The sequence below is a fragment of the Gymnogyps californianus genome, chromosome 3 (genome assembly GCF_018139145.2).
Source record: "Gymnogyps californianus isolate 813 chromosome 3, ASM1813914v2, whole genome shotgun sequence".
Taxonomy (NCBI): domain Eukaryota; kingdom Metazoa; phylum Chordata; class Aves; order Accipitriformes; family Cathartidae; genus Gymnogyps; species Gymnogyps californianus.
In genome coordinates, this window is record NC_059473.1 from 87,997,280 (window position 1) to 88,013,425 (window position 16,146).

Sequence of the window (16,146 nt, forward strand, 5' to 3'; positions counted from 1 at the left end):
GAGTTGGCCGGGCGGCGCGGATCGTGGCTCGGGAACTAACTGGGCATCGGTCAGCGGGTGGTGAGCAATTGCATTGTGCATCACTGGTGGGTTTTTTTTGTTTGGTTGGTTTTTTTCCCTTCCTCCCCCTCCTTTTTTGTTATATTCCTTTTCATTACTATTATTATTATTATATTTCATTATTACTATTGTTAGTATTATATTTTACTTTAGTTATTAAACTGTTCTTATCTCAACCCACGAGTTTGACTTTTTTTCCCCTCTTTCCTCCTCCTCACCCCACTGGGAGGGGGAAGGGGGAAGTGGCTGCATGGTGCTTAGTTGCTGGCTGGGGTTAAACCACGACAATATCTTAGAGAAAAACCAGGGCTCCGGAGTATGCCAGCATTGTATTTGCAAATGATGTTGATGTATGCGAATTGTGGCAGTGACTGGTAGGGCCTCAGTGTATGAAGAAATTGCTCCTCCCGTGACTGCAATAACCACTACTTCGCTTTGAGTGATACTGGGTGGGATATAGGTGTGGAGACAATGGCTCCAAAATAGTTGGGCATACTGCTTACATGAGAGGGGGTGGTGAGGTCTGGGCTGGGATGGCGGGGGGGAACGAGCTGGAGAGGCAGCAGATGACAGTATGACTTGTATGCTTCCATGATAAGGATGGCCACCATGAACTTGCTGATGGTTAGCTCCTAATATGGGGTAGGGGGGATAGGAATCTGATGTGACCAGCTTTCAGAAGAGAGCAATTGCCCATATCTGTACTGGGATTGAGGGCTGGACATTGGTGAACTGCCACTACAAAGCTGGTGGCTGCTCTGGGCCCAGGACCGTGAAGATCCACATCCTCAAATTAGTGGCCTAGTACTCTCCCAAATCAGAAGTATAGAGTAGTCCCAATAGGGTGCTTGTGACATGTCCATAACAGTCAAGACATAGTAGGTCTACAACTCATGGCAACAGCTGCTGGCAATGGGCCATACTTTTGGTGTGTGAAAGACTGGCTGTTGCTGGTGTCGGTGCTGGGGCTCCAGCTCCTAAGATATCCCTGGGATATTTGCAGTACAGATGACAGAGAGCATTATGGCATGACCCCATGTGCCTGGAGTGTGCAAGGATCTCCTGCTGCTTTTCTCTCCCTTCTTGAGTGGGTGGGGGAGGCCGACATAGCAAGATCAGGAGCCTGTGGGTGGGCAGGAGCCTCTGACTGGAGATGAGACGAGGATGGGAACCTAGCTGGAGTGTCAAAACCGCCTGTGGGGTAGCTGCTGTGACTGATACTACCTTGTCTGTCCAGCAGTGTTGATGTGGTCATGACAACCTGACAGAGCAGTGAAGCCATGGTCCTGGAGACTAATCCCCTAACCATGCTGCTCCTCAAAGCATTGGTGCTTCTCTCTTGTGCAGCTGTGCAAACCAGGCTGTCCTGGAGAGCATGAGGCTGCAGCTCACACATGGATTCATGGCTATTGCCAAAGCAAGGAGTTTCCGCCACGTTTCCATTTCCTTTCTCTGCCTGTAGACCAAAGGATGTTTTTATACAGTCCATTAGCAAATATTTCAACAACACAGATACACTATCAGTTAAAAAAAAAAATACGCTCAAGGAAAATTGTGTTAACACAGCCACATGTAGCACATGAGCTTGTGAGCAGAGAAACTGTACTGCCTTGGCTGCAACAATTGTTTTTAAGCCTTTATTTTTTTTTGTGCAGAAACTTATTCTTACCTCCAGATTTTTATGTCTTTGCTTGGAATTAGGTGACCCATAAGACTGAATTTGTTTCCATCCCTTTTCCCCTGTGTGCTCATGTATTCACTGCAAAAAGGTGGCTATTTCCTTCATCTGAGCCTATATTCTCACCTTTATTTCCTTGGGTAGCCTTGCTGTTTCCAGCACCCTGTTGATCTACACATGACTATCTCGAAGAAGTGAAGTAGAAAATACTTTTATGTGATTCAAAGAAAGACCAAAGCAAGTGCTTAGTGGGAAAAAGAAGAAAGCTATCTCTCCCTAGAAGACAGGCTGTTCACACAGAGCGTGTTTTTTAAAGACTTTATTTTAAAAAGGTCAAACTAGAAAACTCATTCTTGGATGACCATGTTTCAGCGTTCAAGTGTGTACACGCAGTTGCCTACAGACAAGGCAGGAGTCCAAGCTCCCATTGGAGCCAGTGAGAATCTAGGGCTTAATTCAGTTGCCCACAGGTAGGCATTTAGTGATACTTGAGGTGCCCTAAAGCGTCCTGCTGTTGCTTTGCAAAGGTACAGATCTGTGAGGCCTGTGTCATGCCTGGGTGCAGGTGTCTCTTCCAGAGAGACAGATCTCTCTTGGCTGAAATGGGAGCAGACAAACCCAGCATATGTAGATTCTTAGCAGTATACATCTACATTTGAGTGTCTTCGTATGCAGCCAGATCCCGTCCTGTCTGTCTCCATTCCAGACACTCCCTGATATCCCTCTTGTGCTCCCAATCTCAGCCTCATTAGGCTGGGGACATGATGCAGCCTTGACCATTTGGGATTTCAATTCATTTTGCATCTGCTGGCAAAGAACAACTGAGCTCTATGCTCTCCCCTTTTTAAGCACAGGGTTATGTGAAAAACCAGAACTTACATTTTTGTCTTTAGAAAACATAGTGTTCATGAATTGGGCACCAAAAAGCTTTGGATCATTGAAATTTCTATGCCCTGGAAAGCCAACTACTACATTTCCTGTTCTAGCAAGAAAATGAGCTTCATGTAGGGCATAATGTAGCAATTACATTGGCAGGAATTAGAAAAGTTAGTGGCAAAGCTGCTTTAGAGCCAATGAGAGGTCTTGTAGCTATGGAAGCTTTTGATTTTTGCTCTTTAATTAATGTGGCTTCTCAAGATGCTCACTTGTCAATCACCTTACATAAAATAGTAGATAGGTTAAAAAGATCATGAAATTGTGGGTTACCAGCAAAAATGAAAAGACTAATGTGAAGAACTGTGTGCCTAACACACCTGATGAGCAGTGAAAACAATGTGTGTACTAAGTTGGTTAAAAGCCAGAAAACTACCATTGGAAAGTATTCAGCGTAAAGTAACTGGGAAGGTTAGACCACGGAGGCAATTCATCAACATAAGTGAAGGCCGACTGGAAGAGATTCATCTCCGCAGCACCCCTGGCTGTTTCCTTCTACTTAGCTCAAAATACCCTTAAAAAATACCAGTTTTCTGCTGCTTTCAATGAACATTTTAAATGGGATTTGCTTGATTTTTAGGCTTGTGCATGTTAATTTTAGATAATGTTTTGGCAAATTATGTCTAACAAATGATATTTGAAGCCTGTTTGTGAAATAAACCCTCCTAATAAACAGAACTTAATAGTTAGCATAATAAACAGTAGCTTTCCTTTTTCAGCCCAAACTCCCCTCGGGGTACTGTAGCTCTGACACAGGCACTTGTTGGCACTACAAAGCAAGCTCGGTGTTTAGGAGTGTTTCCGAAGGTGACTGTCTCATGGCCATCCTGAGAAATGGAAATTGTCAGCTGCGGGTGCTGGGTGTGCAGCCGCTGCCTTCCCGCTGCCTGCGCTGCCTGTCCGCTGCCTGCCCTGGCGCGGGGCAGTGACATCTACGACACTGACGTGCTCCTGGGGCTGGCGGCTGTGCTTTTGAACACGGCGGGGTGTGCCTGGTGCGGTTGGTGGCTGGCTGCCTCTTCGAATCAAACTCTTCAGCGATGTTATAAAAAATACGTGATGTCAGTTGCAAGGGGGAAAACAGAGTCAAACTCGGTACAGGTAAAAGTGCGGTTTCTCTAGCTTATAGCACATCAGAGAGTGGGATGCATAGTCCTGCATCCAGCTTCCTTGGGATCCCCAGCCCCACGGCAAAGTCCATTGCAGCTGGATGAATGAGGAACAGGCTTTGGCAGGAGGTTCACTTCCATCCCTCTGTTTTCTCGGCAATGTATCATCTCTGCTCTGCAATCACACTCCTATGCAGAGGAAGACAATACTTGACAACTGTGAATTAAACCCAGACTTGAGCTATGTCAGTGTTCAAGGTGAGCGGAGCGTCCCTGACAAGTGCCGTGGGGGTGGCAGTGCAGCGCGTGTCTGCTCTGTGACAGCCTAATATCGGGGCTGGGGCCGGGCAGCCCACCCCTGCCTCCTGTGCTAGGGGTCTGTGGGGGGGGCGTGAAATTATGTCTGCCTCCAGCTGCTGGCCTGCCAAGGAGGCAAGACTTCTTATTAGAAAAGTACGCCTTTTAGCTTAGATGACAGCAGCCTGTGGTTTTCATGCCGCTGATGGTAGTTCTGTCCCTAATGGTGCACATATATATGTAAAAGCATAATGCATTTCACCTGTCACTCCTTCAGCTTGCTTAGCTTTTTCCCTGTCACTCCAATGACAGAAGTGTTGATCTTGGAGTACCACAAGGTGCAGAGTGCTCTTGCAGAGATACAGAATTGCTGAGAAATACAGGGAGGATATGTAGGGAGCAAATCGGGAGGGCAAATTAACCCTCATCCTGGGAACGTTCTACCTCTGCTGGTGTTCCACGTCCTGCTGCTCATGTTTGCTGTGGCTTTTGGTTAACTGGTTGGGGAATGCACATTCTAACCTATGTGCTGCTGCTGAAGTCAAACTGACCCACTGAATCTAAGGCAATAGTTCACAGTAAAATATTAGTCCAACAGGATAAGGGGGGAAAGTGTGGAAGAAGGAGGAAATAGAGAGATGGAATCAAGACAACATGTCTCATCTAAAATAATCAGCATTCAGATATCGTTGGTTATTGTAAATCTGAAAGGCAGATTATAAGTCAAGTTTTCAAGCAACCTACAAAAGTAGCTCCAAATTTTATGCATCAAGAGACTGATTCAAAAGCAACTGAAGACGGTACCAGATCTACCACTGACTTGTGTGACTTTGGATCCAGTTCCCAAAGTTTTATGGGTGTGCAATATACAAAAAATTAACATGACAAGCAGATCACCATGCTGCAGAACTTCTCAAAACTTTGTCCTCTTGAAACAATTCTCCTTTAGAAAATACCCAACAAGCTGCCTCTTCAATACAGAAATAACTGTTATCTCCAAAGGGAGTGCAATTGGCCCAGAGGACCTCCAGCCTTTGTGTGCTGTTAGTCATCACCATTGACTTGGGGTGGCTGTGCTGTGAAAATCAGTAATGATTGATTTTCCAAAGAGGGAGAGGAAAAGGAGCAAACAGGGATATGGAGAGAGGATGTCAGTTAGCCAGGAGAGCCAGCAGGAGCTGCTCAGTGCTCTCTGTGCCCCATGAGCTATTTCATACGCTTTTACATGCCTGACTGCTGCTGAGTGCCACAGCTGCTTTTGATGGTTACCACATGGCACATTTAAGGGTGAGCTAAGCTATCAGCTGTGACTGAAACCCCTTTATCCCATACTTGTGCCCACCTGGAGGGTGGAGAGCAGCAGCAAGGCCACTGGTCTGTGGCTGCTTTGGGGCTGCAGTGGCACCAGCTTGCTGTTCCTCAGCCTGGGGGCAGAAAGGACATTTGGTCTCTTCCATTGCATTTCCTCAGCTGTTCAAAATGGGCACTGAGCTGAGAAGTTGCTGTCACAACAACAGGCTCCTTAAAGACTGGTAAGACCTTGGCAATGGTTGCTTTTGTGAACATTGGTGGCCGCTGTGTGAGGTGTTGGGAACCCCGGCTGCGGTGCTCGAGGGTTAATGGTGTCACTGCGTGGTGGGTGCTACCAGCCCATCCTTTGGTTTTGGCAACACAACCTTTTAACTGTCTTGGTGATGAGTACTGGCTGGCCTGTGCCTTGGCTTTCTTTGTGTGTAGGCTAGGTTTGGTCTTGGTAATGTGTATGCACTGTCAGTACCTCTGTTAGCCTGAACAGTCCCTGTGGCGTCTGTAGGAGAGAAATGACTTGTTTCCAGCCAGGACCGGTGGATGTGGAGAATGGCAGTGCTCTCTTTTACAGTGGGTTTGAATCTCCTGCTTGGTAGTGTTTTGCTCAGTAGAAAATCAGGACTTGTTAGTCTGCTTTAGGGAATGGGGAGGTTTAGAAACTGTCCCCGATGTGGCTGTTTTACCCCCGAGTTGGTCTATTACCACCCTGGGGATACGTGCCTCCCTGCAGTATGAAGAAGAGTTTGGTGGCAGAAAGCAAGTCAGCTGAGCAAAGCGAAGGCATCCCTGTAACATGGGCTAACGTGTCCTTTCTACATTAACTGGGGTACTGCTGGTCAAGATGCTGTGGCCTGAGCTTTTGCACAGGCTGACCTGAGTACTACCCCACTGAGGGACAATGCTCAGCCCTTGCTGTTGTCTGCCTGGCTGTAATGTGCCATTACAGGCTGGATTAAAGTAGCAGGGGTATGGTAGCACGTGCTCAGTCCAGGCAGGTCTGCTCTCCTAGGGGTTTCTGCTGCAGGTCTGAGTGGAGCCACTGGCGTGGAGCAGGTTTGGTGTGCTGGGCCATGCCACAGGGAGAGGGACAGTGGCTGCCTTGGGGCTGTGCCTCACTGAGGGGTGCCCACGGCGTGATGCTGATGCAGCCTGATGCCTGTCCTGCTCTGTCACCCACCTGCTGATGCAATGGAGTTGGGGGACACAACTCTGGCTACTTGCTTAGTGCACAGTCCAGGGGAGACAGTGGTCCTGTCCTTCACACCCCCACTTTTATTTTGATCAGAGATGCCCCGAGTCCCCTGGGAGAAGGTGGAAGCGGCAGTTTGGCTGGGGGCAGACTGGGCTCTGAGGAAGGCAGGCGACAGCGGTGACACCGTGCCCCCAGTGCGCAGGGGAAGACAAGGTGCAGCCTCTGCCAGCCACAAAGCCCCAGGTCTCAGTCCCCTTCCTGCCCATGGGCTCTGCATGCATGGTAGGAAGGGGTACAGCCTCCTACCGACCTTAATTAAAACCACAGATAGCTTGCTCTTTAGCAAGGAGCAAAACTGCTGTAGTGAAAAATTAAAGGATTATGATCTGTGACTTGTGTGTATATGTAAGCATCGGACCAAGACAACCATGCTTAATTTTGCAATCCTAGATTAACTTCTGTGACCTAATTGGATTAATTTTTTCTTTCTGCCTGCTTCAGAATGACCGTCCAGTCATAATACAAAAATATTCTCCTGAATTTGCCAAAATAAGAGATAGAGTATTTTCTTGTTACTTTAAATTTTAAAAGTGATTCTTTTTATTTCTCATACACAGACTTAACAATAAAAGAATGAGGAATTGCACTGGAATATGTATGAATAAAAGTAAAACTCTAGCTGATGGACTTGATTTTAGTGATCAAATTCTCCAACTGAAAAACTCTCAAGCTGAAGGTGTTAGCCTGATTTTTTTATTTATTGGAGAAATAAGCTTGTTGAGGCTTATCCCAGCACTCTAACAGCTTGGCAGGCTGTGCCTCCTATAAAGGACTGAGATATTATTTCTAGTGGCATCACAGAAGTGGAAGTCATTTGCGTGGAACTTTCTATTCCCCTGAAAAGGTCATTGTAGAAAGCTTTGGAAAGAAGCAATTTTTTTATTGTAAAATCCCCTGGAAGGTCACTCTGCTTGTTGCAGGTAGTTCAGGCATGCACGTGTGATTTCATGTTTTGCTTCTTAGTGCTCCCTTAAAATTAATAGCCAGAAGCTGAGTCATTTCAAATTACGTGCAAAACAACAGTTTACAAAGGAATAGGAATTCTGTCTTCCCTCTTCCCAGAAGTTACATTTTGTTTGTTAATTGACAAAACATGCGTCTTTTATATAGTGTAGTTGCAAGGAGACAGTGCTTTATGCCTCACCTCATAGAAATGTGTCCATTTGCAGTCATGTGGCGTATGAAACGAGTATTGAAGATAGAGTGGTTTAGAAGATTTGAGTACCCCAATGACATGGGATCTTGCACCAGATAGAAATGAGGGTGAGAATTTGTCATGCAGGAAATTAATCCACGAAAACTTCAGAGAGCTGATCTATATGCTAATGTATTTTAAGACTGCAGTGCAAGCAATTGGAAGAGGGTGAAATATGGGGCGGGGTGGAGGAGTGGAGTGGTGCAGGGGGGCATTTCCAACACTGCTTATTGCATCTAGGAACCATACTAGCTGTGGCTTTAGTTTCTACTGATAGAAGCCTCATGGGAGAGGAGGAGAGAGAGAATTATTAAAAAGAGATCTTAAAAAATCATGACACATGGGAAGACATCATGATGTATTACGCAGCATCTTTCATTTGGAAGAATCTTGACGCACGTTAGAAATCTGATTTGTAGTAAAACTGCAATAAAACAGTAGCAGAGGCTGTGCAGAGCAGTGCCACGGAACAGAGACTGCAACCTGATTTCCTAAAATCAAGAGCAGAGTGATGCTTAGGTGGTGTGTATCAACACAGCACAAGGTAGCCTTGCTTCTTGCTACAGGGTACTAGATGCCACTGTAGTGCAGAGGAAGGCTGCAAAGGAAAGGAAGGAGAGATAAGAAACGGAGGGAAAAATTAATGAGCAGGAGCCACAGACCAGGAAATAGTGAGATGAGGAGGAAAGAAAAGTGATTAAGAAGGAAAAAAGTTGAAACAAATAATTCTTCCTTAGGTGTTTGAGCAGAGGGTCATACCATTTGCTACTATATGTTTTTTCCCACAGCTCGCTCGTGGTTACATCTACTTACAGTAGCAACACTAAAAGTTTACCTTTAAGGGCTGATTCAGTGCTCATAGAAATTAGCAGAATTCTTCCCAGTCACACTTACTGAGCAGTGATCTGCAGTGGAGTTATTGTATACTTGGGTGGGGACGCATTAAACCATGAGAAATTTTGTAAATTGTTCTCCAGGGCTGATAGACATGGCAGGAGATCATTTCCAGTTTACATTAATTTGAATGTAGCAAATGGTTAGTTTAGACTGAGTGGGAAGGAGTAATTTCATCATATAATATCATCTACGTGCAATCACCGACGTGGGATTCACGAAAAAGTAAAAATCCCCTGGCAGTGGCACGGGGGAAGAGAGCAATGTTGGCAGTATTACGTCCACAGCATAAAACAGAGAATGTTAAAGAATAATTTTAGAGCTGATCAACCTGGCATTTATCCAAACTCAGATAACTTTTAAAAATTTTATTCTTTTTGGCCTCAAGAGAAAAACAGATAGCAATTACAAAGGGAGTATGTGTTGTATGGGACTCTTATGAAATACAACTTGTAACATATTGGCTAGACCAATAAAAGATATCACAATATTTACTGTGTCCACTTAAACAAGAAAGCAATTTAAGATAATTCTTCATACAAATCATTTGGGTGTGTAAAAGATGAACGTAAACCAACCTGTCTGTTATTGATATTTGCAATGGTTAAACAATACACAGGCATAAGGACAATCTCTGCACTTGTGCTGGAAGCCTGTATTTCCCCTCAACACTGCAATGCTCTTTACTTTTTGATAACTGGGGTTGAAAACAGAGGAGTGGAAATAGAGTCCTTAGAAAAGATTCCCTTATTCTTTTAGCATCTTGTTCCAAATCAAGCCACTTTTTGTTGTTGTTGTTTTTGTTTGTTCCCTCCTGGTACATGCAAAGGACAGAGAAATAAGTACAGAGAAATATACAGAGAAATAAGACGTGACGACTATGGAAAACTGGACAGCTAAGGTACATGGCAGTGAAGTCTGAATAGTGGCAGCCTTTTATGTAAACTTAGTGAAACAGGGACTTTGCTTTAAACCGTTTTGGAAAGTTCAGTCTCATCATCTATCTTAATTCAGGAAGATCAACAAAATTAATCTCACGTGCTGCAAACAGCTCAGCATATCTTTGTGGTGGGGAACCCACAGCTTTAAGGGACATATGTAGCTCTTAACATGTTTTTGCTGTGTCTCGCATGTGCTATGCACTAGAGAGAGATAGCTCACCTCGGGACGTGATGTGATCTATGTGGGAAAGACAGAGAAAAAGGACAGATGATACACACACAATAATTCTTCCACTGCCAGTGTTGACTGTTTTTCTTTCAGGAGTCATGTCAGAGGTGGATTTGAGAAGGAAAAAAAAATATCAGCTGTAAGGAACAGGAGAGATGTTGCACTGCATGGAGGTGGTGAAGACAAAGCTTGCAGAGAAGAGAGCTGAGGCTGGCACAGGCAGAAGCGCAGGAACTGAGTTACCCGTGCAGGTACAGGTCCCTAAAAGTGAAGATACAAGTCCCTAAAATGATAATATGAGAGTCAATTTTAATGTGGTACAAAGGGAACAACAAAGATAGTGTACAGAAGGAGGGTGACAACATAAAAAGAGCTAGTAAAATAGCATTTGAAGAGTATGTCTTTTGGGGAGGCCAGCTGGTTGATGGGTGCAGTCTTCAGGGCCAGGGATGTATGAACTCACTCCGAAGTACTGGCTGCTTACACAGAGCGAAAAACATCTGGGTATGGCCTGGACACACGTAAGACAGAGTAAAACCTGACAGACTTGAACACCCACAGTCATGGGAACCCTGATAACGGTGCTGAGACGGGGGGAGAGAGTGGGGGCTTGCTCCAGTAGGACCATGATAAATTTAGGGATTAGAGAGAGTCAGAAACCCAAAGGCAGGATGATGAGTTGGGGGTGTAAAGACAGGATGAAACAGCACTCAGAGAAAATATGTAGAAGTGACGAGAGGGGCTGAATAGGCAGGTCTGTATGAACCCTGCTGTAGAGAGGGAAGGAGAGGGGAGGAAAAACCTTTCGAGAAATATAGGAAGAAAGGTAGGAAGACAACTGTGCAAGGGGAGCATTAGGGAAAATAAGACTTTGAGGAGGAAAGATGTTTTAGCGAGGCTAAGGAAGATGGATGTAGGCTGAGAGTCTTGGATACATCATTAAGAGCTTGCTGGGAAGAGCTTGCATTGCAGAGTGTGGTGTGGCTGGGCCTGATCCAGGATAGGTATGAATGGGGAGTTCCCATCGACAAGAAGTCAAAGTTTAGCAAATGTCTCCAAACCCTTTGTAAAATCAGCAAATACTTAACACAGAAAAAAAATGAAGTTGCCAAACAGTGGTGCCAGACTAGCAAAAGTTTTTATTTCCATGAGACAACAGGTAATTTCTGATCAAGTTAAATTGTTTAAGTAAACAATCCTTTAAATTGTTCCTGACTTTGAGTCTGAGCATGGGGAAAACGTACAGGACATCTTCATCAGTCTAGTGGCATTTGTTGGAAAACATAGCTCTGTGTTTAGCTAATGACTTCATTAGAAAAGCAGTAGTCAGCTGGCAGTGAATGGTGAGTCTTTATTTAACAGGGAAGCACGAAAACTAGCCATCCATCTGTTTTTTCCTGTTAATTACTTCTAAATATTAAAATTGAATACAGTCTTCAACCTGATTGGTAGTTTGAGTGGTAATAGTGGAGATCAGATACTAAAAGAAAGACATTAGTAGAAACGAAGATGATGCAGCTCCTGTATTTTACAGCTATCATACCTGTCTCCTGAAACATTTCTACCTACCTACAACAGCTGCTGTGGAGGTCATGTTCCCTATTTCTGGTCCTTCAGCCATACTTCTGGCTTTAAACGAGCATCAGTATAGGTGACAGAGTTAACTGAGCCATTAGCTTTGCATGAGAAACGTGACCGCACACCACATGCCAGCAGCAGTGCCTAGCTGTGGGGCTGGTCCCGCTTTGAGGGTTGTTGTTAGTGGGGGTTGGACTAGTTGGCCTCCAGAGATCCCTTCCAACCTAAATTATTCTGTGTGCCGGTGTGCCCTTAGGAGCAGCAGTCAGAGCTGGCAGCCTATCTCATTTTCTTGGTTTTCTGCTCTGAAACACCTTTCACCAGCATTGTCACTCCCACCTCTTCCCTTCCTCTAGCGAAGACCCCCGTGCAGCCCACCCCGTGGCTGAACTCGAGCCCCAGACACAGCCCCAAAGAAGCTGGCTGGGGCACAGCTTCTGCCTCATCTTGGCCAAGTGCCTCAGGGTGACTCAAACTGTCTGCTGGGGCAGTCTTGCACGTTTACTTTTCCCTTTCTGATCATTACTGTAGCTGGGCACCCTTGTAGCAGAGCACCAAACTGCCCAAGGGACACCAAAACCTACTCTCTTCTAGCAACAACTGCCTGTGCGTCCTGTCTTCCCTGCAGTAGTCACCTTGTTTGGGGAAATTATGCACAATCCTTGTTCTTTATTAATCATTGCTATTGAGTTTGCTGAAAGAAAAAATAAAATTATTCTGTGGCAGTTCTTACAAATACTACTTTTATTTTAATTCCCAGCTACTTTTTTTCCTAATAGCATATGTACTCTGGGGAGCTGCTTTGGAAGTTTTATAGACAGGCAGGGTCAGGCGACTCTTCCCCAGCTTTAATCAAGAGTTTCCACCTCCAACAAGCTGCAAAAAGGAAAAACCATAATGGATCTCTGGGCTTCCCCACTAGAAGACATTTTCAGTGGCTGAGATTATTTTTTCCCTCTTTTTAGATATTAAAGTTAGCCAGTAGGGAACCTAAAAGCAGCTGGAGGAGGCAGCTGTGACAACAGCTTCAGAAGGGCAGATGGAGATAAACCTCCTAAAGTCAGGCAGGGAGAACTTGGAGTCCTTAAAGTAGAATCCCACTGCATGTGGGTAAGCGGTAGGTCACAATTCTGTCACCTTCAGACTTGATTTACACTCAACTGGTGGCACTGCATCTTTCCAACTGAATGCTTTCTCTCAGAAATAAGGATGTCATTTCTCAGCTCCATCTGGAGTTTATTACTCACATGTTACTTACACTTCCTTGACTCTTGATAAGAAAAATGATTGTCATCTTGTAAATTTTCAAAACATTTTTCAGAGATGGCTTCCAGTGCTGTTACAACACTTTTGCTACCTCTAATATTTGTTTTGATGGATTTGGAGCTGCCATGCTATAGTTCACTGTTATTGCATGTCAGGTAGATGTATGTGGTATTTTCTATATGGTATATCAGTATAATTCAAAAAGAATTTGTCCAGAAAAATGGACAGGGAAGAAAATTATGGTGCAAGGTAAGTAATCAATATTGAAACGGTGCTTAGGAGTTGCTAATGGACAATACCAGATTCTCAGCTTTGATTTTGCCCCTTCCCAGCCTGATTTCCACAATATCTGAACCAGGACATTTTAACTTTCATAAGCACAGAAGACAGGATACGAAGGACTCGCTGCCTGTCTCTCAAGACAAGGGAAGTAACTCCATGAAGGACTCCTAGAACAAGAAATCCTGTTAGAGGACCCGATCATAGGTTAAGCTGACCAGAATGACATTGCGAATTGTAAAATGATGATAAGGCAAATGCACAGACTGCTATTTAAAAAAATTATTTTCCCTAATTTTTTTTTTTGCTGCTGTTCAAACAGAAAATAATTTGGTTTTAGATGATGTTTCTGAATTTCTGTATATTGCTGGCCTGCAGAGAAGGTATCCAGTTGTTTAAGTCTGTGTGGTAAGATCAATTGATCCATGGGGCTGTGCACCGCAAGGTCCAGGTGAAGTGTGGCACAGGTGAATAATGCCACCCCAGAACTGACCAAGGCACAAGGCCTGAGCCCTGAAGAAATATGGTTAGTGGTATTAAAAACGTGACCAGTCAGATGTGCAACTGGTCTTACAAGTGTGACACTCGCTAGCTGTGTCCTCTCAATTGCCAAACAAACTGCACAGGTGTCTGCCCAATACTTTGAACATAAATCTGGAATCTTACACAAAAAGAGCCACTTAATTACTTTGGACTACAAAATGCGATCCATTTTTAGATGGAATGAACTGAACTTTGCTTTCTGTTTTGGGAGTGTATTCCTGAAGAAAGGAATGGTTTATTCTGCCTTAGCCCAAGCTGGAAATGGTGGTTATTTTCCTTCTAAATGGCTGTTACAGTTTTCTGTATGCCACAGGAAAGATTTGCTGTTTAGCTGTCATGACCATGAAGTGTTTATTAACTTTTGAATACGTATTTATGGGGTTCAGTTTATAAGCCTTTATATTACTACAGTGCATGATAATTTAGACATTTGATTCTTAAATGAAAAAAGTATAAAAGTGAATATTGTTGTATGCTTCTCGAGTCATTGATTACACAAAAGGTCTTAAATATGAGTATCTAATAGTTTCTTGTTTTTGTTGTTTCATTGCTAAAAAATCTGTTCCTTTGTAGAATAAATTTATTTCAAACTCTTTACCATGAATAACACTAGAGGTAAAAAACGGCAGAACGAATTACAGGCTAAAGATAAGTCAAGCAAATAGGCAAACACAAAAATCCCCTTTATCAAGGGAAATGGTGACAGAGTCAAATTATTTTGCTCATTCGTAAGGCCAGGAGTCACATCATCATCATCATCTCCCAGTACTTTTAAGTATGTTCTCGACACCTGATGAGCTTTCTAAAGGCCAGCTTGAAATCTTCGTTAAAGCTAGTGTACAGCAAAGGGTTGATAAGGGAGTTGACGTATCCAAGCCAGGTCAAGAAGTCCGCTACTTCTGGAGAGACAGTGCAAATATGGAGGCCCACAAGCAACTCCTTGATGAAAAAGGGCAACCAGGACAAAATGAAAGCACCTAAAATCAGCCCCAGAATGCGAGCAGCCTTTCGTTCCCGTGTCGTGGAGATCTGCTGCCGGTCGCCAGCCAGGTCCAGGTCATTCTCGAAAGGAGGGATCCTCACGGACACGTTGATTTTATCGAACTCCGTGGTCGGGTCGGATGTGGAGAAGTCCGAGACGCAGAACGTCTGTGTGAGCTTGCAGCTGGCAAAGGAGTTTTGGCTGTCGGTGCTCCTGTTACTGAGGTGGCGGCTCGAACCCCGCTTTTGGTAAAGGCTCTTTGCAGCGTGGTAAATTCTGTAGTACAGGATCAGGATCAAAGTCAAGGGGATGTAAAATGCCCCGAATGTGGAATAAATAGTGTAGATGACATGATCGTGCTGAATGCGACACTCGCTGGGAATATTGACACTGTGGTGATTTCTCCAAAACAAAGGGGGCATTGATATGAAAATGGAGATAGTCCACACAGTGACTATCATTAGCCCAGCCCTTTTTGCCGTTCTTTTCCTGGCGTATTCAATAGCATCTGTGATTGCCCAGTACCTGTCCAGGGCAATGACACACAGATGAAGGATTGAACATGTGCAACAGGTCATGTCGACGCTAAGCCAGATCTCACAGATGAAGTATCCCAAAGTCCATTTATCTATCATTATGTAAGTGATGCTCAAGGGCATGACGAGAACAGCAACAAGGAGATCTGTCACAGCTAGTGAACATATTAAATAATTTGCCGGCTGGTGGAGCTTCTTGGTTGTGGAGATTGCTGCAATTACAGCAGAATTCAGCAGCATAGTCAAGGTTGTGATTGTGGCCAAGGTCAGGGTAACGAGCATCTTTTCAGTTACTGTTTTTGGCTTCACAGCCACGTTGGCTTCAGTGGTGCAATTCGTGAAATTCATTTTCCTCTCCAGGATGCACAGTGAAAGAAGAAGTTGCTGCTTCAGGTAACGAAGAGTTCCAGGTTCAGAAGTCACCCATTTGAAAGCGGGACAGAGATGCTCCAGGTGCAATTTGTTTGTTTGTTTGGTTTTTTTTATAATCCCATATTCAACAGAGCAGCAAAAAGCTTCCAGGTTTCCTCCTGTTCATTGTCTTCCTAGAAGATAAAAACACACCTGTTAGTGAACCTAGAAAAATCCCACCTTTTAGCAAAAAGCCCTATGCTTCTAATATTACCACCTCAAATAAAAATTTTTACTGTGTTTCCTTCTCTTCTCCTCTCCTGCCTTTTCTCCCCCTTCTCTGCATTCATAGTTTGTTTCTTTTTCTTCTCCAAAGGGCACTTTGGGCCAGATTTCCTGCTGATGTGAACCGGTTATTTCTCCTTTGGTTTTGGAGATCTCGCTTAAAGTGGGAGGTTGGACTAAGGGACCTCCAGAGGTCCCTTCCAACAAATATTTCTATGATCTCTGTGAATTATTGATACTAGGAGCTAGTCCTTTTCCTGCTTGTTAAATAGGTTCCAGCAGATGAAGAGCTGAGGAAGTCTGCCTTTTCATTTTAATTGCTACATGAGAGGGATCAATTACTTCTATATATCACCTTTGGAAAAAAGAAATAGAGCAGCCTATCTCAGCAAAGGCATGCCAGCCTTTCATAGTCTTCTATTCTGCTTTT

The 16,146-nt window shown here is 44.2% G+C and overlaps 1 protein-coding gene across 1 annotated transcript; it reads right to left on the reverse strand.

Annotated features, from left to right (window-relative positions):
- Positions 1 to 14,301: 14,301 nt before the first annotated feature.
- Positions 14,302 to 15,443, reverse strand: HTR1E (5-hydroxytryptamine receptor 1E). The gene has a single exon (XM_050894533.1). It carries the CDS (start codon positions 15,426 to 15,428, stop codon positions 14,334 to 14,336), a length of 1,095 nt encoding a protein of 364 aa, XP_050750490.1. The 5' UTR covers positions 15,429 to 15,443; the 3' UTR covers positions 14,302 to 14,333.
- Positions 15,444 to 16,146: the final 703 nt, after the last annotated feature.

Coding starts and splice junctions, on each gene's coding strand:
- HTR1E (XM_050894533.1), bottom strand. CDS start 15,428: ATGAATTTCACGAATTGCACCACTGAAGCCAACGTGGCTGTGAAGCCA.